The sequence below is a fragment of the Bubalus bubalis genome, chromosome 6 (assembly GCF_019923935.1).
Source record: "Bubalus bubalis isolate 160015118507 breed Murrah chromosome 6, NDDB_SH_1, whole genome shotgun sequence".
NCBI lineage: Eukaryota > Metazoa > Chordata > Mammalia > Artiodactyla > Bovidae > Bubalus > Bubalus bubalis.
In genome coordinates, this window is record NC_059162.1 from 91,187,546 (window position 1) to 91,213,442 (window position 25,897).

Sequence of the window (25,897 nt, forward strand, 5' to 3'; positions counted from 1 at the left end):
GTCACCACTTGAAGTGGTACCATTTACTTGTTTATGATCATCATCCCTACTAGAATGTTAAGTTCTGCCAGGGCAGGGACCTCATCTGTCTTATCACCACTGCACTCCAGTACCTAGCACAGGGCCTGGTATATGGTGGGAACTCAGGAAATATTTGTTGAATGAATGAGTGAGAGAATGAATGAATGGCTCTTACTTCATCCAACCCCCTTTATTGCACAGAGAGGGGAATTAAGGCCCAGAAAGAGGCTGGTCCAAGCTGGCACAGGACCAGGATCTAGCACTTCTGAGTCCCAGTCTCAGGGGCTTTCAACTGCACCACAGAAACTCCCTGAGTTGCTGTTGAGGAAAAAAACACAGGCTTTATTGACAACAGCAAGGAGGGCAGGGGTCCTGGCTTGGAGCATCTTCCCTCAGCTGACTCTCTGTGGGCAGATCCACATCAGAGCCTACCTGCACGACCTGGAGCGAGGCAAGCTGGGGCTTGGGGGCATGCCTGACAGGAACCACCTGGCCTGCGCCAAGGCCGACCTCGAGGAAGTGGTCAAGGTGTGCCCAGGCCTCAAGACCTACCTGGACATCGGCCAGGTAAGGCAGCCTCTTGGCTTGGGTAGTCAGTGGCTTACTAAACAAAAACTGTTAACTCTGTGTCAGGCCAGGGCACTGAGGGCACAGAAGCATATGGGGCATCCTTGTGCCTGATAACCTGCCTCCTACAGCTACAGGGAGGGTTAGAGGTGGTGATACACCAATAGCGTTCAGAACAGGGCCCAGTTCTTTCTAAGCGCTCGGAAAGCGTGGGCCATTATTCTGATTCCTTCTGTGCCCAGGGAATAATCACCGAGAGGTTACAATATCTTTTGTGAGAGAAAACTGCGGCCCTGAGAGGGTCCCGCTCAAGGTTATATGGCCGAGATTGGTGGGGCTGGAGCTGGAATCAGAGAGAGCACTGTCTCCTTCTCCAGGAGAGGGAGACCAAACTTTGCGATGAATAATTGTTGAAGGCGGGGAGGGTGGGAATGAATGCATGGAATTTTTAAAACAGTAAGTAGTGAGACTGGAATGAAGGGGGAGCAGCGAGAGAGCCGGGGAGGAAGGCTCACGCCGCCGCCCCCACCCCAGGTCTACTACTACATGGGCGTGGACGCCGTGCAGGAGCTGCTGGCGGTGGACGAGGCGGCGCTGAACCAGGCGCTGGTCTTCCTGGCCAAGGCCGGCGAGTCGGAGCTGGGCGCCACGCTGCCGGAGCTGCAGCTGCTGCGCGGCAAGTGCCTGCGCATCAAGGGCGAGGAGGCCAACGCGGCGGCTTGCTTCAAGCGCGCCGTGGAGCTGGACGACGCGGGCTGCAGCCACGCCGAGGGCTTCGGCTGCCTGCTCGAGGCGCTGCTGGCGCAGTGGAGCCAGGCGCAGCTCAGCGACGGCGAGGTGGGCCGCGAGGTGGACGTGTGGCTGCGGCGCGCCCAGGACAAGTACCCGGCGGCGCGCCTGCGGCAGGAGCTGCAGCGCGTGTGGCGCGCGCACACGGACGAGGTGCTGGGGCTGGCCCGGGCCTTGGTGGCCCAGGGACGGCCGGCGCTGGTGCGGCTGCTCTTCGAGACCATGGAGCACAAGGGCGAGGGCGCGAGCTCCCTGCGGGAGCGCCGCGCGTTCTCCGTCTGAGGGTCCCTGAGTCTCCCCGCCCTCCCCACCGCTCGGAGATGGTTGGACCTGGTCCAGGCGCTGGAAACCGGCTCGCTGTGCCATAGGCTGGTGGGTAAGTGGAGCCCATCAGACTGTCTTCCGGGAGTTGGAATGGGGACCTTGAGACACAAGGACAGTTGGACGCGTCCACGGAGGCAAAAGAGCCTGATCCAGGACAGCAAGGGAGGCTGGGGGCAGACGCGAGAGGCCAGCGGGAAACTGCCAATGGGAAGGCCCAAATTGTGCAAATATGCAGAAAAGTAACATGGCGTCTCCCAAGAGATGCAGAAGATAATTGCCTCCATTTGGGCAGGTACTCTAGTACCCAGGAGCCTGTTACTGGATTCCCGTGAGCCACGCTCTATCCTTATAATAAGGCCCCCTCTACTGGAGTAGGTCTCAGGTCTGGCAGTGGGAGAAGTCGTGGCTAGAACAGAGGGCACAGCTGCCAGATAAGGGCAGGGCCGCAGCCTACACCTGGCTGCTCAGCGCTCTTTCCTTCCCTCTTAACAGTCTTCCAGCAGGCCTCATTCTTGGCCAACTTGGTCTGAAAGACCCTCAAACTCCCTGAAATAAGGCCCATTGGTAGAATCTTCCCTTGACTTCTGTATTCTTAGGAGAATGTAAGGGCCCCACCCAAGGAAGTGCACCCTGTGCCCAATCTCAAACCTTCTACCAGACACTGAAAAAATCTTGGAATTTTACACTCTTGAAATCGAAGTTATAGAATCATAGATGTAGAATTTTATTGTCAAAGACTTCAGCTTTGATTGTTAGCAAATCTGGGAACCATCAAGCTAGATTCTTATGGTCTTACTAACAAGAGCTGCTGCTGCTGCTAAGTCGTTTCAGTCGTGTCCGACTCTGTGCGACCCCATAGACGGCAGCCAACCAGGCTCCCCCGTCCCTGGGATTCTCCAGGCAAGAACCCTGGAGTGGGTTGCCATTTCCTTCTGCAATGCATAAAAGTGAAAAGTGAAAAGTGAAGTGAAGTTGCTCAGTCAAGTCTGACTCTTCGCAACCCCATGGACTGCAGCCTACCAGGCTCCTCTGCCCATAGGATTCTCCAGGCAAGAGTACTGGAGTGGGTTGCCATTGCTAATTTAACTTAAAACTCTAAAAAACCAGTTCTTTCCAGACTGCAAGACTGTTGGTTGTATGTAATTGCAGTGGCAAGACACCCCACCCCCGCACCGGTCCATAATGGTTTGTGATTTATTTTGCATTTCCTTCCCCCACTTAAAAAAAAAAAAGTTTTACTCACTGCTTTATTCATTTTCCTGACACTTAGACGGCACCAGGGATAAGCCAGCACCCCTGCCTTAGTTCTCATGTCACCTGTGATAGATGCAGGACAGACTGAGAAGTGTGGTCCCTAGAGATCTCTCTTTCTGGGAAGACTGAGAGCCCTGGAAGGGAAGTGGCTTGCTCAGAGTCACACTCCCTAGCCTCCTCATCCTGTCCCTCCAACTTACTTACAGCATTCTTCAGGTTTGGAAAACTACTAATAAACTGATAACACTGAAGTTTAAGTGTTTATGTGTCACCTGTCACCCAGGGCCCTCTGGGTGATATCCACTGGCATAATGCTGTCATTCCAGGTTCCTGTGAAATCTGGAAAGTAAGGCCACCCAAGGCCTCTGAGCTCCATCCCAGAGCTCATGAAGACTTCCTTTCCCTCCTTCATTCCTCTCTGTTGCAGCAGAGTCCGGGAGGTGACTGGACAGCAGGCAGCACACACAGCCTGCCCACTTCTCCCGCATCCCTTCTCTACCCGTGACTGTGACCTGTGACCTTCCCTAGGACAGATGGTGGTGGTTTAGTCGCTCAGTCGTGTCTGATTCTTGCAACCCCATGGATTGTAGTCCACCAGGCTCCTCTGTCCATGGGATTTTCCAGGCAAGAATACTGGAATGGATTGCCGTTTCCTTCTCCAGGAGATCTTCCCAACCCAGGGATCAAACCTGGGTCTCCTGCATTGCGGGCCTATTCTTTACCAACTGAGCAACCAGGGAAGACAGGAACCCATCTCTTTCTTCTCCTACTTCCCAGACAGGCAAACTGAATTCAAAGTGGTTTGCTGGTAAAGCTGGGAAGCTGGTGAGGTTTGTTGCCTCCCCCAGGCTTCCCAGTCTGTTTTCTTCCTTGCTTTTCCTGTCCCCAAGGTTATGCATTTCTCCCTCCATTGCCTCCTCCTCCTGCCAAAACTGTTCAATAAACTTTCTTTCTGGTAATCTCATTCACGTTAATCATATAAATGACTAACAAATACCCACTAGAGCTTTTGTCAGGAGTATCTGCATACTAGCCAAAAGCCGAAAAGAGAAAAGAAACCCCACTCCCAGGACTGCCTCCTATGTGCAAGGCACTTCATACACGTAAACTCATTCAGTTCTCTCACCAGTCCTGAAGAGTAGGCATTGCAATCATTTTACAGATGAGAACACAGAGACACTGAACAAGGTCGCAGATAAGCATGGGAAGAGCCAGGCTTTGAGCCAGACTTACCCCGTTGTATGCTGCCTCCTGGGACACAGCCCTTCCTGGGAGGTGTGTCATGAGTGGTCTAGAGTTGGGCCTGGGATCACCAACACAACCTGTCACTACCCTGCTCCCTCCCCACAGTGTACTTAGCCTCCCTGCTCACAAACTGCCTTACTTCTGTATCTTTGTACATCCTATTCCTCCACTGACTTTTCTTCCTATCATTTTTATCTCTAGTGCTCAGTTCAAACCTGCCTCTTCCAGGAAGTCTTGCCGACTCCTGCAGCTCTCATCCGCCACTCTGTTTTGTGTATACTCTCAGGGCATCATATCTCACTGCGTTGCTTACATTCCTTTATCCTTGCACCATAATGATCTCACCATGTCTGTTGTCCCCATTCGACTCTGGTTCTGTTCAACAAGGGCCACATCTGATTCAGCCCCATGGCCCTGCACTGAGCTTGGCACATAAGCTAGGCTCAGTTTGGTTTGCTGTACTGAGTAAACTCACAGCAGGGACGTGGCTACCTCAGTCCCAAACAGGTGACTCCATCACCGGGTCCACAAGGGCTGAGGATGGGACCAAGACTACCCCCTAGGGGCCTTTGCAGGCTAGAGCTCAACGAGAAAGCATGGGCTTTCCTTCCACCTCCTCTCCAGCTTTAGGCGAAATCCCCAAATTTGTGGCCAGGAAGCCGAGGCCCAGATAAGGAGACTGAGGCAAGGGAGCAGGGAGTTGCCCAAGGTCAAACCATGAATCAATGACAGATACTAACTTGAACCCCACCTCCAGACTCTCGGGCCAGTGACCTCTGCCCTTTGGGCTGCCTCCTTTGTCAAGTTTACTTCTGTAAAGTTCAGGAAGACTATAGGCCTTCGAGTCACTCACTTAACATTTATCAAGCACTGGTTAAGCGCCAAGCATAGCTCCAGGCTCTGGGGCTAAGTGGAGAGCAGACTAGCTCCTGCCCACACCTTCGGGGAGCTCACAGTCTAGAGTATGTAGAGTGGGTCGTGCAGGGCCTTGTGGGCCACAGTGGGGACTGTGGAAGACCCGATGTGATGCTCTCGGAGGTGTAAACTAGAGGTGTGTCCCACCCTCCACACTGGTCATGTTCATTCTGTTACTGGCCTTTCCCCCAGCCCAGTGGGGAGGAGAGGGTGGCTATCCCTGGGGCTCAGGACCTGGCCTTGGCCACCCCTCTTCAGCAAGGCACTGCAGAGGCCAGGCCTAGCAGGCACCTGGGATCACAGCTCTGGCTTGTAGTGGGAGGCTAGTGGGTGGATGATCTTTATTCAATTACAGCTTCAAGTCCTGTGAAATACCCCTGCCTACTGGGCGGCTGGGAGGACAACTGTCTGTCACGTAGCTGAAGCAGCAGGCACTCCTTAGGGGAGCACTGCAGAGTAAAAGCCTTAATGACCCCATAATCAGAGTAATGAAGATGAATCGCACCTTGTGCTGCCTGCCCATTCCTTCCTCTGTGTCTAGCAACCAACATAAGATGCTGGAAACTCCTGTTAGTCAGTATGAGCAAGGCATGTTTAAGATCATGAAAACAGGTGAGATTTTTCAGTTATAGGTTTCTAGAAGCTCAACATTGAAAATAATCTCAGCCATCACCTCTTCCAGCCTCTCCATCTAAATCAGAACTCCTCTCAACAGTGAATGTTCTGAGAGAGTATCTAAACCCACTTGCATGCCTCTGGTAGACAGGCAGATCACTACCTATTGAAGGCATCAGTCCATTTTTTTTAAGTCTTCTCAGTTTGTCTTTCTATTGTGTTGAACCCTTATTTTATGTGATTTGTATGTCTTGATTCAAGTTTCACCTTCACCACACAGTGAAAGTGAAAGTCGCTCAGTTGTGTCCAACTCTTTGTGACCCCATGGACTATACAGTCCATGGAATTCTCTAGGCCAGAATACTGGAGTGGGTAGCTTTTCCCTTCTCCAGGGGATCTTCCCAACCTAGGGATTGAACCCAGGTCTCCTGTATTGCAGGCTGATTCTTTACCAACTGAGCTACAAGGGAAGCCCAAGAATACCTATCCCTTCTCCAGTGGAGCTTCCCGACCCAGGAATCGAACCAGGAGCAGATGCTAAAAAGCAGTCTGTGACCTTGAACAAGTCACTTTGCTCTTGCCCCCATTCTCTGTAAAGTGTTTGAGGTGTTCAGAGTGTGGGAGCTGCCTACTCTCCTGGCAGCCAGGCACAGCTCTGACCTGCCTCCAGCCGCGGGTGCCCAGCCTGGAGCTGACACAGAGCGGTGCTAGCAGCTGAAAGCAGAACAGAACAGGGCTTCTCCCAACCGTAATCAAGCCTCGAGGGAACACCCTGTGTGGATGATGGTGGCTGGATGCCAAATGAAGTGAAATATCTCCTTTTCTCAGGCTGTTAACTTTTTTTCTTGTTTAAGGAAGGGGAGGATAATGACATTTAGCACTTTACAACTCAGCAGTAAAATGAGCAGATGGAAACAGATCCCCAGCATCGTGGGCATGCCTCCAGCAAGAAACCCTCCCTGGCTCTAGCTCTGGCTCCATAGGGCCGAAGTTACTGGCAAGGTTTGCTGATGAGGTGAAGGACACCGCCTGCTCCCTCCCACCCTGGCTCCTCCCACAGGCAACCCCTCCAGGTTGCACGTCGTTGGTAGTACTGGCCCCCATTGCCTGCTTCTTGGCTCTGGTCACTGTGTTCCACACACCTGGAGCACCGTTCCTGTACACCAGGTCTGCTTGGGGTGTGACCTCTCTAGTTTGGAGATGAGGAGGAGCAGAGGTGGGAGGGGCAGGTTCTTAGAGAGCTTGCTCAGTCGCTTCAGTTGTGATCAATTCTTTGTGACCCTATGGACTGAAGTTCGCCAGGTTCCTCTGTTCCCAGAATTCTCTAGGCAAGAATACTGGAGTGGGCAGCCATGCTCTCCTCCAGGGGAATCTTCCCAACCCAGGGATCGAACCCACATCTCCTGTGTTGCAGGAGGATTCTTTACCATCTGAGCCACCAGTGGTGAGTAAAAACTTGCGGAGCTGTGGAAAAGCTCCGGCTGGCCTCTAGGTGGCCACAGAAGAACAATTTGAGCACAGAAGGTTCCCACAGGGAGGTTAAAAAAAAAGTTGTTCCCTGTGGCTGATTCATGTCAATGAATGGCAAAAACCACCACAATGTTGTAAAGTAATTAGCCTCCAATTATAATAAATAAATAATTTTTTATAACATTTTAAAGTTGTCCTTGTCATCATCAAAACTATTATTTACTGAGAACTCTCCATTGGCCAGTCCCCATGGCTCATGTTTCACACACCTCACCTCATTTTAACCTTCCCAAGCCCAGGAGCTATGTATTAGCACTGTCTGCATTTTACAGATGAAGAAACTGAGGTTCAGAGAGGTTCAATAACTTTCCTGAGGTCCCCCAAGGCAGGCAGGCTAAAGAGTACTAAAGAATGACTTTTTAACTGTTTTGAGTTTAGATTACTTTTTCTCTTCTATCACATATGTTGCTCTATTAACTGCACACTTAAAAAAAAACTGAATGCACTTTTCATGTTTGTTTCCAAACTAGTCAATAGCTCTATGCTGGGACTTGTTCTATCTTAGCATGTAAATTGTTTCATTAAATTGCAGGTCTTCTGTGAGTTTTATTTGTAATCCACAAAGTCAAAGAAACCAATAGAAGAACCCCTACTGTGGTGGAGAGCGATTACCTCCATCATCTGCCCAGTGTGCCTCCCTGCTGGGAATAGCACCTCTCCTTCCTGGGCTACTAACCATTCCTTCCCCACTTGGAGTGGTGGCAGAGGGCTGTCAACCATAATACCTCACCCCTGACTGCAAACACTGACGTGACCAAGGTTGGGCCAATCAGAGTCCTTCCCAGAGAGTTTTCCAATTGAGTGCAAAGGACAGAAGATGCTCTCAGTCTATCTGCTGGAACAGCTATTAGCAACTGTCCCTGATAGGATTACTCATTGGAAAAGACCCTGATGCTGGGAAAGATTGAAGGTGGGAGGAGAAGGGGACGACAGAGGATGAGATGGGTGGATGGCATCCCTGACTCAATGGACGTAAGTTTGAGTAAACTTATGTTTACTCTGGGAGTTGGTGATGAACAGGGAGGCCTGGTGTGCTGCAGTCCATGGGGTCGCAAAGAGTCGGATGTGACTGAGCGACTGAACTGGAACTGTGGGCATCAAAGATCTGAAAATAGTATCTTAAACAAGTCTGTGTGTTTATCTTCCAATACTAGCTCATGTATTACTTCAGTGTCCCCTCTCTGCTCACCCACCAGGTACCCAGTAAGGTAATCCTACTGCAAGCTCCTGACACTCTCCACCTGTCTGGAAGCACTGGGTAGCTGACACCCCAGGAGTAGCTTTCAACCAATGGGGCATGGAAATTGCATAAATGCCTAAGCCTCATAAGCTGGAGTGGGTGGGGGGATAGGATAATTTGAGGAATGTGAGATTAAGGCCCAGTGGCCCATAGAAGTAAGCTGTTCATTTTTTATCACAGCCTGTATTCATTTCAAGCTCTTTCTTCTCACTTCCCTACTCTCTTCTCAGTGTTTCCTGAGATCATCTCCCAAATAAACTAGTAAGTACAAGTGAAAGTCACTCAGTCGTGTCTGACTTTTTGCGATCCCATGGACTATACAGACTATACAGTCGATGGAATTCTCCAGGCCAGAATACTGGAGTGGGTAGCTTTTCCCTTCTCCAGGGGATCTTCCCAACCCAGGGATTGAACCCAGGTCTCCCACACTGCAGGCAGATTCTTTACCAGCTGAGCCACCAAGGAAGCCCAAGAATACTGGAGTGGGTAGCCTATCCCTTCTCCAGTGGAGCTTCCTCACCCAGGAATTGAACTGGGGTCTCCTGCATTGCAGGCAGATTCTTTACCAGCTAAGCTACCAGGGAAGCCCCCTGTGCCCTCAGATCTTTGACCCGGGACCTGCTTCGGGGGTGGGGGGCAAGCTTTAGATGCCCTTGAAGCCCTTCCTCATCCCAAGAGGAAGACTCTGCCACCTCCAAGTACTTGCATGGCACCTTGTTTGTACCTCTAATAAATACACCATGGCCTGCCCTGTAGTATTTATTAAGTATACAATAGGAAGGAGGAGGGAGATGGGAAGGTGGTTCAAGAAGGAGGGGACATATGTGTACCTATGGCTGATTCATGTTGATATTTGGCGCAAACCAACAAATTTCTGTAAAGCAATTATCCTTCAATTAAAAAATAGATAAAATTTTTAAAAATAAATAAAATAGGAAGAAATAAGTGTTTCTTGAGTACTATGCCTTATACCAGGTGTCTTGTGCTCATTCATTCACTAACTTAATTCACTTTTAATTAAATATTCATTTATTAACATTAATTAATGATCATTCATTCATTCATAAAATCTTTATTGAGCATTTATAATGTGTCAGATAGTGATCTAGGCCAGGGGTTGGCAAACTATGGTCCATAGGCCAAATTAGGCCCACTGCCTGTTTTTGTAAATAAAGTTTTATTGAAACACAGCTGTGCTCATTTATTTGCATATGTTTATGGCTGCGGTCTGAAGAATTGATGCTTTTGAACTGTGGTGTTGGAGAAGACTCTTGAGAGTCCCTTGGACTGCAAGGAGATCCAACCAGTCCATCCTAAAGGAGATCGGCCCTGGGTGTTTTTTGGAAGGAATGATGCTAAAGCTGAAACTCCAGTACTTTGGCCACCTCATGCGAAGAGTTGACTCATTGGAAAAGACTCTGATGCTGGGAGGGATTGGGGGCAGGAGGAGAAGGGGATGACAGAGGATGAGATGGCTGGATGGCATCACTGACTCGATGGACGTGAGTCTGAGTGAACTCCGGGAGTTGGTGATGGACAGGGAGGCCTGGCGTGCTGCGAATCATGGGGTCACAGAGAGCTGGACACGACTGAGCGACTGAACTGAACTGATGGCTGCTGTCTTGCTATAACAGCAGAGTTGAGTATTTGTGACAGAGACCATATGGCCTGTAAAACCCAGTAAACAGTAACAGTAAACAGTATTTACTGTCTGGCCCTTTGCAGAAGAAGTTTGGTGCCCCATGGAATAGGCACTGGGGCTGCTGCAGTGAACAAAACAAACAAAAATCACTGCCTCCTCCACTCCACTGGGGTAGAGTCAGGGGGCAGAGGTGGGAAATCTAACACAATGAACCCAAAACTAGATATTTAGTATGTTAAATGATGATAAATGCTATGGAGAAAAAACAAAGGGAGAGAGTATCAGGAGCGCTCGCCAGCAGGGGTGGGAATTGTGGTGAAAATTAGGGTGTCAGGAGGTCCTGGCTGTGAACATGACATTTGAGCAAAGACCTGAAGCAGGTGAAGGAGTGAGCCATGTGGACATGGCAGGGAGGAGCCTCTGGGTAGTGGAGCAGCAGACGGAGGGCCACTCTGGAGTATTAACAATAGTTCATCCTATACTAAGCATTAGTTACCATGTGCCCTTCACGGGCTTTACATACATAATCTCATTTGATTATTTAAAAGTTATCACCTCATTACACATTTAATCTTACAAAAGAATGATCTGAAGATATTTCTATTATTAAGACAGAGCTTTCCGTTTACATAGTTATTTTACAGTGCTGTTTGTTTACTCTTCATAGCATTTCAAAGAGGTTACTGACCCCATTTTAGGCAGCTAAAACCCAGAAAGGTCAAGTCCTTTGTCCCAGGTCACACAGCCAGTAAATGCTGGCCCTGGAAAGCAAGCCCAGCTCTATCTGCCTCCAGACACGGCCTTGCTCTCTCTAAGCCACCAGTCTTGGAGGGTGTAAACTCCACCTGGTCCACTCACACCTAACAACTCCGTGTTAGGAGTTGGCAAAGGCTTGTTGGAAGGAACTCAGTTACTGTCATCCTTCTGGATGAAAGTGACCAGGTAAACTGCTGGAGTCATCCTTGGAATTCACAAATGTGATCCTTCTCTCTGTCTTGGGGCATCTATACTGTGTTCCAGCCTTCTTCTGGCTAGGCCAGTGCTGTGTAGTGTTAACCCCAAAGCAAGGGCTCAGAAGGTACTTGTTGACTGACAGATTAACTATTGCTGAGATTCTGTTTCATTGCACTTTTAGCAAGACTTTCTTATGAACTGAAGGAATCATTCAGAAAGACATTAATTCAACAAATATGTACTGAGAATTACAATGTGGAGAAAAATTGAGTTTTACCATGTACAAAGCCTTTCTACATAGTAATCAGATTTACTACGAGAGGGACTAATAGATGAACAAGAAATAGGTCCTCCTCTCTGGGAGCGTGCAGCCTATGGGGGTGAGGAGACAAGTGTTTTGTACGTGCTACAGGGCCAACTGTATGCCAGGCCTTGTGCCAGTCAGGGCACTTTCATCACTAAAAATAATCCTAATAATAGGACTTCCGAGTTGGCCCAGTGGTTAAAAATCCACCTGCCAATGCAGGGGATGCAAGTTCGATGCCTGGTCTAGGAGGATCCCACATACCAAGGGGCAACTGAGCCCATGCGTCACAACTACTGAGCCCACACGCCATAACTCCCGAAGCCTGCATCCCTAGAGTCCGTGCTCCACAACAAGAAAGCCACTGCAATGAGAAGCCCGTGTAACGCAACTAGAGAGTAGTCCATGCACAGCAACAAAGAACGAGCACAGCTGTAAATAAGTAAATACAAATTTTAAAGAATAATTGTAATAATGGCAAACATTATCAAACCCTGATACTCACCAGGCACTGTGCTAAGCCCTGTACCTGGGCTAACTCCTTGTGTCTTCATCACAACTCCATGGAGATATCATTGCTGTCTTCAGGATGAAGGCATCTGATCCTCAGGGACATTGAGTATCTCACCCCCAGGCGCATTGTAAGTGGGTGACAAAGCGAGCATTTGCATTCAGCTCTGTTTGCCCCACACATATACACACTCAGCTATGACACACCAGAGAGGGAGAGGAGGTCAGAGGAGAGAGGCAGGAAAAAATCTGAACGGTCTCAAGAGAGGGGGAGGTGGGACTTCTATGGTGGTCCAGTGCAGGAGGCCTGGGTTCAATCCTTAGTCAGGGAGCTAGATTCCACATGCTGCAACTGAAGATCCCGTGTGCCACAACAAAGACCCAGTGCAGTCAAATAAATATTTTTTTTAAAAAAGAGAGGTGGGGAGGCCCTGCCAGAGGAGGCTTCAAGGGCAGTTTCCTCAAGAGGATACCATTTGAGATGGTCCCCAAAGAGTGAGCCTCCAGCAGAGGGTATCCAATCAGACAGAATGGGTCTATTGGGTAACTGCTCCACAACTTGAACTGTATGTTTGTTACAAACAAGTTGCCATTGGAGGCTCTGAGTGGGGAGATCGGGCTGTGCATCAGACAGACCTGGAGATGAATCCTTTCTCTCTCTGTTACTAGTTGTGGTGACCATGCACAAGCCAACCAACCTTTCCAAGCCTTGGTTGTCTCATCTGCAAAAGGGACATAACAGTGATCATTATACCTCTGGGGGTTTTATTGTAAGGATTTAATCACATACAGGTGTAAAGTGTCTAATACTGTTCTTGGTACATAGTGAACAATGATGATGATGACGACAATTGGTGCCACACTTCTAGTCTGAGGAATCTCGATTTAAAAAAAGAGGCCCACTTTCTCAGCTCCCTTCTAATGTCTAATCATTCGAGACTTGGACACTGAGCAAATGAACAAGTGGGCACTCTGAGCCCAGGGGGAAGAGGTCCCTGGAGACAGAAGGGCGTTGGTGTTCCACACAGTGGTCAGCGGGGGCAGAAGAATGGTGGCTGTCTCCTCACAGCGGGCAAGGGCAGCTGCAGTCCTAAGAGTCGGAGTGATTGAAGGCTGAGCCAGATACTTGCAATCACGTCTCTCAAGGGCCTGTCACAACAGCTTCACATGGTGCTCTGTTTTACTGAAGAAACCAGGAAGCAACGGGCCCAAGGTCTCAAGGCTGGGAATTGGCTGGGCAGCATTCCTAGGCAAGGCCACGTTCCCACCTCCAGTCTAGTCTGTCTGGGCCAGTCTGGGTTACAGGTTAGGGGGCGGGTTCAGGAGTCCAACAAGTGGCCTGTCCCAGTGGCTCTCTGGAGTCTGTCTCCTCCTCGCCCCTCATCAGTCTGGGCCATTACAGGAGTCTCCCATCTGGCCTCTTTCTCCATCCCCCTCCTCCCAACTCAGTTCACACCTCACTCAGGCAAAGAAACACAACTGACCACGTTCTTCTCTGGTATAAAACCCTTCCATTACCCACAAGCCTGCCTCTCACACTGGTCAGCGCTCTCAGCAGAGGAGGCGGCCATCTTTCTGAAGTGACGATTACTCTTGTTTTCAAGTTATAACAAATACATGCTCTAGAGTGGAATGCAAAATGTCCAGGCATTTTTCTCAGAGGAGGAGATGTTTCGGGTTAAGCCTCAAAACAGATGCGTGTACGCTGGTGGGGGCATTCTTCACAGAAACAATTTCACCAGCCTCAGAGATAAGAACCACAGTCTGTTCCAGCAAGCCCTGACACAGTGGTGCCCACTGTCTTTCTGGTTGTGCTTCCCTGACACCTGGGGGTGCTCTATACTCCAGTCAGAACTATCTTGAAGCCTTTTTCCTTATAGCAGTGTGACCTGTTGCCCCTCTGAATAGAACTGTCTTTCTATTCACCCTCTGCTACTTTTTAACCTGAAAAACTCCTAGTTATCGTTTAAGTCTAATTTCACATCCCCTCCTCTACAAAGCCCTCCTGGATTCCACCCCTCCTTGCAGTGCTCCCCTCCCAGCATCTTGCTCTCCCTTCTTCACAGCTTCTTACCACAGTCTGCTGTGACCTCCACTTTGAGACACCTTCTCCAGGAGGTTAGGAGCAAGTTGAGGTCAGGGAGTTCACCATGAACTCGGCCATCCTTGTTCATTCAGCACACACTAGGAGCCCTTCTCTGTGCCAGGCTGTGAGCTCTGTATGTAGAGACAACTCAGCATGTCCTAAGAGGAGCTCTGACCCCAAGTAGACAAACCATCCACTCATATACTGATTGATATATTAAAACAAGCAAAAAGCAAAACCTCTTGCTGAACCCAACATGGCCAGGCCTTCTGCTTGGAGGTAAGGATCCAGAAAAGAGCCAGACCTGTGCCTGCCTGCAAGGGATTCCCAGTCTGACCAGTGGCCAGTGGAAACCACTAAGCTTATGATGTGTCTTAAGCTTATGGCTGTGGGGCACCAAGGCACCTGACTTTTGCTTTGTTGTGGATGACAATGAATGAATGAATGAATTTCTCTCTCTCTTTTAGGGAACTTGTGAGGTTGTAACCATGAATGCGCTCTGTAAATCAAGGCACTCAATAAATGACTGATCAATCGACTGAGATGTCACCCACGAGGTGGCTAGCAGCGAGAGGGCTATATTCTGGTCTCCACCACCCTGGACTTTCTCAATGGGGAGTAAATCTACTCTGACCACAGCCAGCTGGAGTGGACCTGCAGCTCCTGGCTGCAGAGCCTCCTGCAAATTCCCAGTAAAAGGCGGCAGTTCTCTGCCTGCCTCCCAAGGGGGTCGTGAGCATTAATTAGTTACCATTGGTAAAGTGCTCTGAAGACGTGGGGGTGTATAAACACCGCAACTCATTAGGCCTCTCCACATCACGAGGCTCTACAACCAGGAAGAGCTAATTGAGAAATAATTAACACCTCAGGGTGCAGAGGAAGATGCCTGGCTTTTCTAGGATTGGAAGGGATGTAATAAAGTGCATGGAGAGAAGGAAGAATTATAAGGCTACTTTAGATCCCAAAATATACTAAAGATTATTCGCCTTCTGCCCCCAGGGAAGAGTGTGGGGACAGTTGCCCCACTAAAGCCTTTGGGACTGCATTCCTTGGGAAAGCCCAGAGCACAGTGCTAGGCTGCAGAGGCCAAGTGATGCTCTTCACACAAAAGAGCTCAGGTCCAGCCCAGGTCTGCCCGGCTTCTAGCATGTGAGCAGATGCTAGTTGTGGAACTCATCAAGCGGTATTTTCCTCAGTTGTAAGACCTGGATGATGACATGTGTCTACCATCCTTCTACCCCAGCACCAGTGTGTCTGATGTCCTTCCTCTACGTCAGCAGATCTAGCCCCGGCTTCATGTTAGGATCGTGGGGGACTATAAGTACTGACCAGCATCTTGGGGCTGGGACTGGGGGGCACACAGTGATTCCCAGTTCAAAGTTAAGAACCACTGCTTTGGTTTGTATATCAGGCACTGTGTTGGGAGCTGTAGAAAATTGAACATGTAAACCCTACCACACTCAGTGCTCCCCTCACAACAGCTCATCATTCCTGATTCAGTGCCTGGGAGTGTCCTAGACATTCCTCCTCACTCTCACTACCATTCTTGTGCTGCCAAACCTCACCCATCCTTTAGGCTTGGTTTGAAGCTCACCTCCTCAGGGAAGTCCTCCTTCCTGTGTTCCCACAGGACTGTTCTCAGCCCTATTATAGCACTGATCACACAGTGTTGTTCCTGGCAGATCCTGGTGGGCTGAGAGCTTCTTGGGGTCAGTATCAGAATCACCAGTGTCTTGCACTGGGTCTGGTATCTTTTAGGCTCTGAATAAACTGTAACAGTTATAAGTTAGATACAGTTATATGATATGCAACTCCCACCTCAGGGCATTTGCACTTATTGCTCCCTGTGTCTGAAGCATTTTTCTCCCAGATATCTGCAAGTCTCTCTCAGCTCCTTCAGGTCTTTGCTAAAATGTCACCTTCTCCCCTAGACTTTCCCTGATCCTTCTGTTCTGAATGGTAACCACTCAACCTCCAACCCTTTCCCTTCTCTAATTAGTTTTTCTCCATAGCATTTAAAACCATCTGACTAATGGGTCCTGTCTTTATACAAAATTGTTATAATTTATCATGGAGTTTTTACATTAATTTTAAAAATTCAGGGATTGACATACTACTATATATAAACTGAAAGTGAAACTGTGAGTCGTTAAGTCTGTCTGCCTCTTTGTGACCCCATGGACTGTAGCCCACCAGTCCATGGGTTTCCCTGGTGGCTCAGATGATAAAGAATCTGTGTGCAATGCAGGAGACTGGGTTTGATCCCTGAATTGGGAAAATCCCCTGGAGAAGGGAATGGCTACTCACTCCAGTATTCTTGCCTGGAGAATTCAATGGACAGAGGAGCCTGGTGGGCTACAGTCCACGGAGTTGCAAAGAGTTGGACAAGACTGAGCGACTATGTGTAAAGCAGATAACTAGTAAGCAACTACCACATAGCACAGAGAACTCTACTCAATACTCTGTAATGAACTATATGGGAAAACAATCTAAAAAAGAGTGGATATATGTATGTGTATAATTGATTCACTTTGCTGTACATCAAAACTAACACACCATTGTAAATCAACTATACACCAATAAAAATTTGAAAAATAAATTAAAATGTAATTGCATTAAAAAACCACTGGTCTTGATCCCTGAGTTCTTTGACCGCCCCTTAAAATTCACCATATTGGATAATTGACTAGAATGTAAACTACACTGAAGGCAGGGAACTTTGTCTACTTTGTTTACTATTCCTAGTTTCTACAAGGGGCTGGTACCTGGTTGCTGTTGTTCAGTCACTCAGTCGTGTCCTACTCTTTGCGACCCCATGGACTGCAGCACGCCAGGCTTCCCTATCCTTTGCCATCTCCTGGAGCTTGCTCAAACTCATGTCCACTGAGTCAGTGATGCCATCCAACCATCTCATTTTCTGTCGTCCCCTTCCCCTCCTGCCTTCAATCTTTCCCAGCATTAGGGTCTTTTGGTACGTGGTAGCTGCTCAAAAAATATTTCGTGGAAGTTTGACTTAGTGTCGTTAAGACTAAATAGAATGCCTTATTTCAATTCTTTAACATTTTAAATTTAAATTGAAAGCCTGTAAAATCTTAGGACAGATTCGAAGCCGCATTGCCCATTTGTTATGGTTACACACTCCCCAGCAGTTCGGTTCTCTCATTCCAACACAGAGGCGGGCCCTGGGATCCAGCGTGCGAACACCAGACTCCAAAACCTACCCGATCGGCGTTGATCATAGAGTTACACCTCCCTCGATCCTAGAGGGCACTTCCCGGACGGTGATTTACTTATTGCGGCCTAGGCCAATCAACGAGCGCGTTCTCTCTCCTTGGCTAAGTTTCCGGCAAACCTTTCACTGGAGTCCAGAGTGGGGTGGGGCCAGGCCCCGAGAGCGCGGCTTTGTGATTGGTGGGAAGGGTAAGGGGCGGGCTTGTGCTGGCACGCCTCTGGCGCAGGCGCGGTGGTTTGTGTGGCGGTGTCTGCTTGGGCAACGTTCCCTGGGACTACGGTTGGTGAATGGGGTAACGGGGAGGGCTGAGGGACGGGCGGGACACTGCGGAAGAAGAGCGGGCTCGGTTCTGGGCGCGGAGACCGAGGACTCTGGTGTCAGTTTTTCCACGTGCATCCCGTCCCTAGATTGGGGCGGGGCCACAATCACATAAACTCTTGAATAATTTTCGTTTCTTAGTCTTGTTTCCTCCATTGTGAAATGGCAGGACTTCCTTGTGTGTGCCTCGGGTCTTTGTGACCCGTAACTTGTGAGAAATACAAGTTCTCTGCCCACACCCCAGACCTACTGACTCAGAAATTCTGGCCATGAGGCCCCACAAGCTTTCCAGGTGATCCGATGCTTGCTGAAATTTCACAACTACTGGGCCACTGTAATGTGAGGGGTCGACTTGAGAGAAGTCTTGGAGACAGACTCATCTGCTTGAGGAGGAGACAAGGGTCAAGGAGTTTCTGGCTTGAGCCACGGGCCTGAGGTGGGACTTTAAGTGATGGCTCCAGGTGTGAGCCACATGTGTCCTGCCTCCAGGGCCTCCATTTTTCCGCGCAGGCATACTAGGGCTCTATGGCCATGCCTCCCAACTGTCTTCAGGTCATGGGCCATAAAGGAAATGATAATATTTGTACAGTGCCCAGGGGAAGTTGTTGAAGCTCCTGGAAGTTGGAGGGGACCAGCTGAAGGACTGAGGCTGCTGAAAGTTGGAGGAAAGCACCTGGGGGGATTTGAGCTTCCCAGAGCTGAGGGGAATTAGTAACCTGTTCTCAGCATACTGCAGGAGAGCTTTTGTTCCGTGGGATGTGCTGATGATTAGGGGTACTCACTAAGTTTGGCAGTATAAATCAAGAAACTTGAAAGAGTTTATATCCTTTTGTATCTGCAAAATTGGTGGCTGTCATAGAAGTTTTATTGGAGGCCGATCTGTGCTGACTGCTGCAGGGTGTCAGATCACAGTTAACACATATTTCTGCTCGACTCGTTTTTCTTCAGACACAAGTGCCTCCCTGTGCCGGGGTGTCATGGAAGGGCTGCTGACAAGATGCAGAGCACTGCCCGCCCTGGCCACCTGCAGCCATCAGCTCTCACAGAGGTTTCACCACTGTGCCCCCGGGAGAGGGAAGCGCTTGGTGCTGTCCCGCATGTTCCAGCCCCAGAAACTTCGGGAAGACCAGGTGCTCTCTCTAGAGGGCAGATCTGGCGACCTGACCTGTAAGAGCCAGCAGCTGATGCTGCAGGTGGGCCTCATCCACCCAGCAAGCCCCGGATGTTACCACCTCCTGCCTTATACTGTCCGCGCCATGGAGAAGCTGGTGCGAGTGATAGATCAGGAGATGCAGACCATCGGGGGACAGAAGGTCAACATGCCCAGCCTCAGCCCAGCAGAGCTCTGGCGAGCCACCAACCGGTGGGACTCAATGGGCAGGGAGCTGCTGAGACTTAGAGACAGACACGGCAAGGAATACTGCTTAGGACCAACCCACGAGGAAGCCATTACAGCCCTGGTCGCCTCCCAGAAGACACTGTCCTACAAGCAGCTCCCGTTCCTGCTGTACCAGGTGACGAGGAAGTTTCGGGATGAGCCCAGACCCCGCTTTGGTCTTCTCCGTGGCCGAGAGTTTTACATGAAGGACATGTACACCTTCGACTCCTCCCCTGAGGCCGCCCAGCTGACCTACAGCCTGGTGTGTGATGCCTACAGCAGTCTGTTCAACAGGCTGGGGCTGCGATGCATCAAGGTCCAGGCCGACGTGGGGAGCATCGGGGGCACGGTGTCCCACGAGTTCCAGCTGCCAGTGGACGTCGGAGAGGACCGACTTGTAGTCTGTCCCAGCTGCCACTTCTCTGCCAACGTGGAGACTCTGGACTCGTCACGGACAAACTGCCCTGCTTGCCAGGGGCCACTGACTGAAACTAAAGGCATTGAGGTAGGGCACACGTTTTACCTGGGCACCAAGTACTCCTCTATTTTCAATGCCCAGTTCATCAATGTCCATGGCAAGCCGTCCCTGGCTGAAATGGGGTGTTATGGCTTGGGCGTGACACGGATCTTGGCCGCTGCCATTGAAGTTCTCTCTACAGAAGACTGCATCCGCTGGCCTGGCCTCCTGGCCCCTTACCAAGTCTGCCTCATCCCCCCCAAGAAGGGCAGTAAGGAGGAGGCAGCCGCAGAGCTCGCAGGGCATCTTTATGACCACATCACAGAGGCAGTGCCACAGCTCCAAGGGGAGGTCCTGCTGGATGACAGGACCCATCTGACCATTGGAAACAGACTGAAAGACGCCAACAAGTTGGGCTACCCCTTTGTGATCATCGCAGCCAAGAGGGCCCTGGACGACCCTGCATATTTTGAGGTTTGGTGCCAGAATACCGGAGAGGTGGTCTTCCTCACCAGAGAAGGAGTCCTGGAATTACTGAGCCAAGTGCAGGTTGTCTGAACCACCCCCTGGACCCCTCCCACTGCATCTCACAGCCTTGGTGTTCACTGAAATGCTGCCTTTCCTGTACTGCTCTCTGGATCTGGTATCCCCAGAAACAGAGCAGCTTGTGGAAGGTGAGACCATGTTAGGAAAGCGAGTTGTAGTCATTTGTTCGGACTATTTGTATTTAAAGTTGTTAACTTGATCCCTTTGTCTGGGCTGTCCGTGCCGCCACATACCCTATCTTTCATATTCCACTGTGGAAGTTTCTGTTTGGAGGTAGTGGCTAGAAGGAGCCAAGTTGTCATCTTGGCCCTCAGGAGAGTCACTTCCCTTCTCTCGGCAGTTTCCTACACCACATGTAGGTTGGGGGGGCCTCCTGATGGCTGACGCCCTCCCAGCTGCAGCAGTCTGACCTTGGGCCTCTTGCTGCATTCAGTCCAGAGAGGCAGCCGGCCAGTCCTCCTCCTTTGAGAAGTGGGCTGAGGGTCTGGGGACAAGAATCAGGACACCTGGCTGCCACTGAGTCACCAGTGACTTGGACATGACCCCTCCCCTGCTGGGGCCTTCAAGTTTCCCCATCTGTGACATGAGAAAATGGAACTAGATCTGTAAAGTCCTCACAGCTGACTGGCTGGTTCCTCAAGAGGTTTATGACAGGCAGATCTGGTTCCTCTCATCCTCCATTGTTTAACCTACCCGGAAAGTTAAAACAATTAGCTAATGGCCCCCAAACCACGTCCAGAGACCTGGCTCTCCTTCTTGAGTTGGCCTGGCACTGAGATCATGTTATATTGATTGAATAAAGTCAGACCATTGGGGTGAGGTTTGCATGTTAATTGGAAACAGTGGTAACACCTGCCAAGTTAACAGTGCAGCAGCTTCTTGCCTGGAAACTCTCCTTTTTCTACTTCTCCACTGGAAAAAGAAAAAATTGGGTGACTGGAAAATGCATGTTATACCATTTCTTCCGTCAAGTGTCTGCAGGCTTCCAGTGCTACAGTGACTTCGTCCTGGCTGCAGAGTTGGATCCTAAAGCCATGCATGACGGAGGTGAATTATTAGTAGAAGGTCACTGCCTGAGTGCTAGGGAGAACTGGCAGCAAGCTTGAGCTTTCATTGCTCCTTCCCCCAGGAGCAGGATCAGCTTCTCCATCCTCAGCCCCTGGTGTCACGGCTTGTCCATACCTAAGGAGAATCTTTCAGGGCTAAGCTCAAAGCCATCACCTCCTGAAACATGCTCGGCAGCTCCTGGCAATGGTTTCTGTCTTTGGCATCCCCTGTGCTCTCCTACTAGCGCCAACACCCTTCTCACTGGGCGCGCACAGCTCACTGTACGGCTGCCAGCCTCTTGTCATTGATGGTCAGCTCCCTGAGGCTGGGGTCCTAGGCTGACCCCTAGTGCACTGAAGTGTTGTCTTGGCCTGTTGTTCTGCCTGCCAAACAGCTTCCCAGCAGCTTGTGACCGCTGATCCTGCCAGAGTAACCTCACCCCCAGCACACACCATCAGGGTTCCTAATGAATGTAGACGCTAGGCCCTAATGACTCCCAGGCTACCGCTGGGCTCTGGTCCAGCATTCAGGCCAGGAGACGGGATTCAGAGAGCAACCCTAGAGAGGCTGGGTGGTAAGACAAGGATCTTACTCTTGGGTGCACAGTGGAATCCCCTGGGTCCCACCCCGAGGTTCTGTTCTGGGGTATGGCCTGGGCGTCAGCAGTTTTAAAATTCCCCAGATAATTCTAATTCGCCGACTTTGTGGAGTGTCCTCTGAGCCCACATTGCAGGGATGAACGTTTGAGTCATCTCAGTTGCGCATTATCAGGTTGACATGAGCTCTCTGCTTTCAGCACTTATATATGCCGTGTGCAGATCTTAAAACTGTGCAAGGTAAGTGCTGTGAAATCCTCATTTTACAGATGAAACTGGAAGCTCCATTTAAGCAGTTTAAGAATGCACAGCTATTATGTATCAGAGCTAGAATCTGGGTACTGACCAAAATCTGTGCCTGTCTCACTATACTGCGTGGCCTCTGCCTGGGCAAAATGATTCCAGTAAGTAAAATGGATTATGTATGTCTGATCAACTTAGCCTGAAGTAGAGAAATTAGAATTACGTGCAAATGAGCACTTTAAATATTTTTTTTAATTTAAATTTGTGCTTCATAAGCATACTTTATGGAAGGCTAGCCTAAGGTAAGAATAAGCACTTCTAAAATTCAGCTTCAGGGAATAGAGAACTAGTTAATTTAAAACTCTCATAAATGTGTATGATACAGAATGATTTGAGGGTAAGGTAGAATCATGGAACTGTAGAACAGGAGAGCTTGCAGCCTGCTTGTCCAGCCCTCACTTCACAGATGAGAGACAGGCCTGCAGTGGGAATTAACCTGCTTCAACCCATCTGACTGGCAAAACTGCCTGATTGCAGACCAGGTGCCGTATCTCCTGAATTAGGCTACCTCGGGTCAATCTTGTTGCCGGGAGTGACGGCTGGTTGAGTCAGCCTTTGAGCTACAGGAGCCTTTAGGTTTGAAAGAGATACCCATTTTCCAAGGAAGACGCATACAAGGAGCACAGTGATTTGCTTAACATCCAGCTGAACTGAAACCCAGGTGTCTTGATGACTTAGCCAGTATTTCTTGCAATAGCCAGGGGCAATATAATTTGGTGGAAAGATTAGGACCTTGAATAGAGAATTAATTTTCCACTTAGCAGGTATATGATCATAAACAAACAACTCGTCTTTTGTGCATCTCAGATTCTTCATCTGTGAGATGCTTTCATAATGGCACCCACACCTCCTTGGGTTGTCTGAGGGTTAGCTGAGCTGACTTATATGAAAAGCTTAACCCCTAGTGTGCTCTCTGGAACCACGATGACTTGCATAGGATGACTTAGGAAATAATCCATTGGGAGCTCAGGTTCTGCTGTTAACATTGAGACCTGGGTTTTGTTTTTTTGTTACGTTGCTTCACAACTTTCCTGGGGAGTGGCACAAACAAGAATTAAGTAACATCTGCAGAATGGTTCCATCTCCTTAGAGGAAAGACAGAAATATTCAAACCGTGTACATTCCTCTATCCTTTCTGAACTTGCCAACATTAGTTCTTGCCATAAATTGATGAAATGGGGTTGCTGGCAAAATAACAGGTACAGGCTGTATTATCGTTGCTTATTCCTTAGGGAGATGGAGAAGCAACTGGCTGGGAAATATTTAACAGAATTAATACTTGGGGACAAAGGCTGGTGCATAACAAAACCATCGTGTAAATCAAGCTTAGAATGTAAATCAAGGGCTCCATTAATATTCAGTGTTTTAATGGAAGAAACACCTGCTGGGCTATCAATAAAGGAGCTTTGTGGAAATCTTGAAATTGTCATTTCCTTAACTACTTGAGCGCCAGGCCTCTTCACACCCCTGTCCATTTCTACGCCTAGGGACCAGGATGCTTTTTAGAATTTGTTTGCATCTAAGGACACACATGACTTTTAGAATTAGGAAAATAATTTTTTTAAGTTTTCTATAATGTGGAAATTGGAGAAAAAAGTATTTTTATGATGTTATTGCAAACTTTTGGGAAAAGATCGATTTCACTTAATTTAAAATAATAACTTAGATCATAGTGACCCAGACAGAGAGACTCTACTGTCAGACTGCCTGGGCCATTTAGCAGCTATGGGACCTTGTGCAGGACACTTCTTGTGCCCGTTTCCTCACTGGGAGAACAGGGACAGCAGGGCCTGCTCGCAGCAGGTGCTTGGGAAGTGTAGCTGCCCTTCTGGAAGGTTGAGTGGGCAGTGCACATAGCCAGCACAATGGGGTGGGCACTTCCAGGCTCCCACATTCAGGCACCAGATCCATGCAGGGGTGGTGTCCACTCATTAAACCAGCAGCTCTCAAGGTGCTAATGAGCTTGTGATAAAATCTTGTAGGTCTGGGAGAGTGGGCTTACTGGTTAATGGTTAAGCCCGTGGGCTAACGGGAGTGCCACGGGCAGGATGTTGATGCTGGTAAGCGTTTCAGCAGACTGAATTCTTCTACCCAGGCAGACATGTCAGGGACATTGCAGGTCAAACTGCCAAACTTTTACCATAACCTTGGAGTGAGCAGGCAAGGGCCTCTGGTTTGTTGCCAACTCCTGGAAGCAGGGGCCCAGTCTTGCTACTGTTAGTATCTCCTGAGGCACTGAGGGGAGCCCTGAATTCAAGTTGTGACTCACTCTTCACTAGCTAGCTGGCTGTGTAAGCTACTTATCCTCTCTCTGCCACTTTTCTTAGTAAAATGGTGCCTTGCCTCCCAGAGACTGGCAAGATTGAGCCCATCCACATGAAGCACCTGGAATGCTCTCTGGCACACCTAGGTGCCCAGTACATGGCAGTCATTACTGCTGAGCCTGGTAGCATGTGTGCTACCCCCGGAATATGCCCTTTCAAGGCTCCTGCCTTAGCTTCAAGTCCCTCCCACCTCACCAATCCCTTCAACTGAACGGCCCACATCCCCTGTGTGTGGTGGCCTCCCTCCACCTCCCACCCCCAGTCTGTTCAGAATTCATCACTCCTTCCTGTGTCATCAATCAGTAATTATTTGTTATACCCCTGCTGTGTGCTGAGGAGGTGCTGTGCTAGGTCCTGGCAGGGCACAATGCACAGTTCCGCATACTTGACTCAAGTTTCCAGAGAAGTGGGAGCAACCATTCAGTAACCAAGTACAGTGCAGTAAGCATAGAGAAGGTAGAAGACTCATGGGATGTGTGCTAAGAGGCCAGCCAGTAGGGCTTCCTGGAGGAGGCAGCTGGACTTGACGGAAGGTCCTGATAGGTATTAAATAAAGGGAGGAACAGTGGGAATGGAGGGAGCGGAAGTGAGAGTCTTCCAGAGGGAACAGTGTACAAAAGCCATAAGCTAAAACCGTAAGATTGGAGAATATAAGTGTCATAAACTCTTGGTATGAGGCAGGCTGTGTTCCATGTGCTACACACAGATTAACTCATTGAATTCTCACAGCACCTGCATGAGGAAGGTGCTGTTATCCTCAAGTTGCAGACACGACTGGTGCCTGAGGCTACTCAGCTAGTGGGTCATGGGGCTGGACGTAGAAAGCAGGCAGCCGGGCTCCAGAGCTGATCCTCTCACTTCTGCACCATCCTACCACAGCTGAACTGAGGCCAGGATGGCTAGGCTGAGGCTGGAGATGGAGGGAGCCACAGAAGTGGTAAAGGGCCCGACACCGAAGGGCCTTCCGTGTCACACCCGGAGTGCACCATGGGCACAGACAGACTGTGGCTGCATTTCCCTTTATTGGCGAGTTCTCAACCCAGGGTTAGGCTTATGACACCCACTCAACAGCATGACTGTGAAGGCAGAAGCTACCTGATGCCCTGCCCTTGGTTCAGTTCAGTTCAGTCACTCAGTCGTGTCCAACTCTTTGTGACCCCATGGACTGCAGCATATCAGGCCTCCGTCTATCACCAACTCCTGGAGTTTACTCAAAACTCATGTCCATTGAGTCGGTGATGCCATCCAACCATCTCATCCTGTCATCCCCTTCTTCTCCCGCTTTCAGTCTTTCCCAGCATCAGGGTCTGGCAGTTCTTCACATCAGGTGGCCGAAGTATTGGAGTTTCAGCATCAGTCCTTCCAGTGAATATTCAGGACTGATTTCCTTTAGGATGGACTGGTTGGATCTCCTTGCAGTCCAAGGGACTCTCAAAAGTCTTCTCCAGCACCCCAGTTCAAAAGCATCAATTCTTCAGCACTCAGCTTTCTTTATAGTCCAACTCTCACATCCATACCTGACCACTGGAAAAACACAGCCTTGACTAGATGGACCTTTGCTGGCAAAGTAATGTCTCTGCTTTTTAATATGCTGTCTAGGTTGGTTGCCCTTGGTTGGTGCCCATTAAATGTTGCTAAAGCCAACAAAAGGAAAGGAACCTGAGAGAGGAGGCAGGTGGGCTCTGGAGTGAGATCCCAGG

The 25,897-nt window shown here is 49.5% G+C and overlaps 2 protein-coding genes across 5 annotated transcripts in view; both read left to right on the forward strand.

Annotated features, from left to right (window-relative positions):
* TTC22 (tetratricopeptide repeat domain 22) overlaps positions 1-25,897 on the forward strand; it is an 83,277-nt gene that overhangs the window by 21,454 nt on the left and 35,926 nt on the right. The window contains exons 6-8 of one of the 3 annotated variants that reach the window (XR_006641221.1): positions 436-588; positions 1,123-1,753; positions 3,282-3,919. Coding sequence is in view for 1 of the 3 variants with exons in the window: in XM_045166152.1 (XP_045022087.1) it covers positions 436-588; positions 1,123-1,659 (690 nt within the window). In the remaining 2 variants the exon portion in view is untranslated. Of the gene's footprint in view, positions 1-435; positions 589-1,122; positions 2,616-3,281; positions 3,920-25,897 lie in introns of those variants that run through there. The other 2 variants (XM_045166152.1, XR_006641222.1) reach the window with 2 other exon arrangements.
* Positions 17,358-23,296, forward strand: PARS2 (prolyl-tRNA synthetase 2, mitochondrial). Of its 2 annotated transcripts, none has more exons than XM_006049586.4 (2): positions 17,358-17,507; positions 18,495-23,296. In XM_006049586.4, the coding sequence occupies exon 2, from the start codon at positions 18,524-18,526 to the stop codon at positions 19,937-19,939; it is 1,416 nt and encodes a 471-aa protein (XP_006049648.1). In that variant the 5' UTR covers positions 17,358-17,507; positions 18,495-18,523; the 3' UTR covers positions 19,940-23,296. The 2 variants fall into 2 exon arrangements, with proteins under 2 accessions (XP_006049648.1, XP_006049649.1); XM_006049587.4 differs by lacking the exon at positions 17,358-17,507 and adding an exon at positions 17,522-17,838.

What these genes read in the sequence shown, in the direction of transcription:
- PARS2 (XM_006049586.4), top strand. Translation starts at nt 18,524, where the DNA reads ATGGAAGGGCTGCTGACAAGATGCAGAGCACTGCCCGCCCTGGCCACC.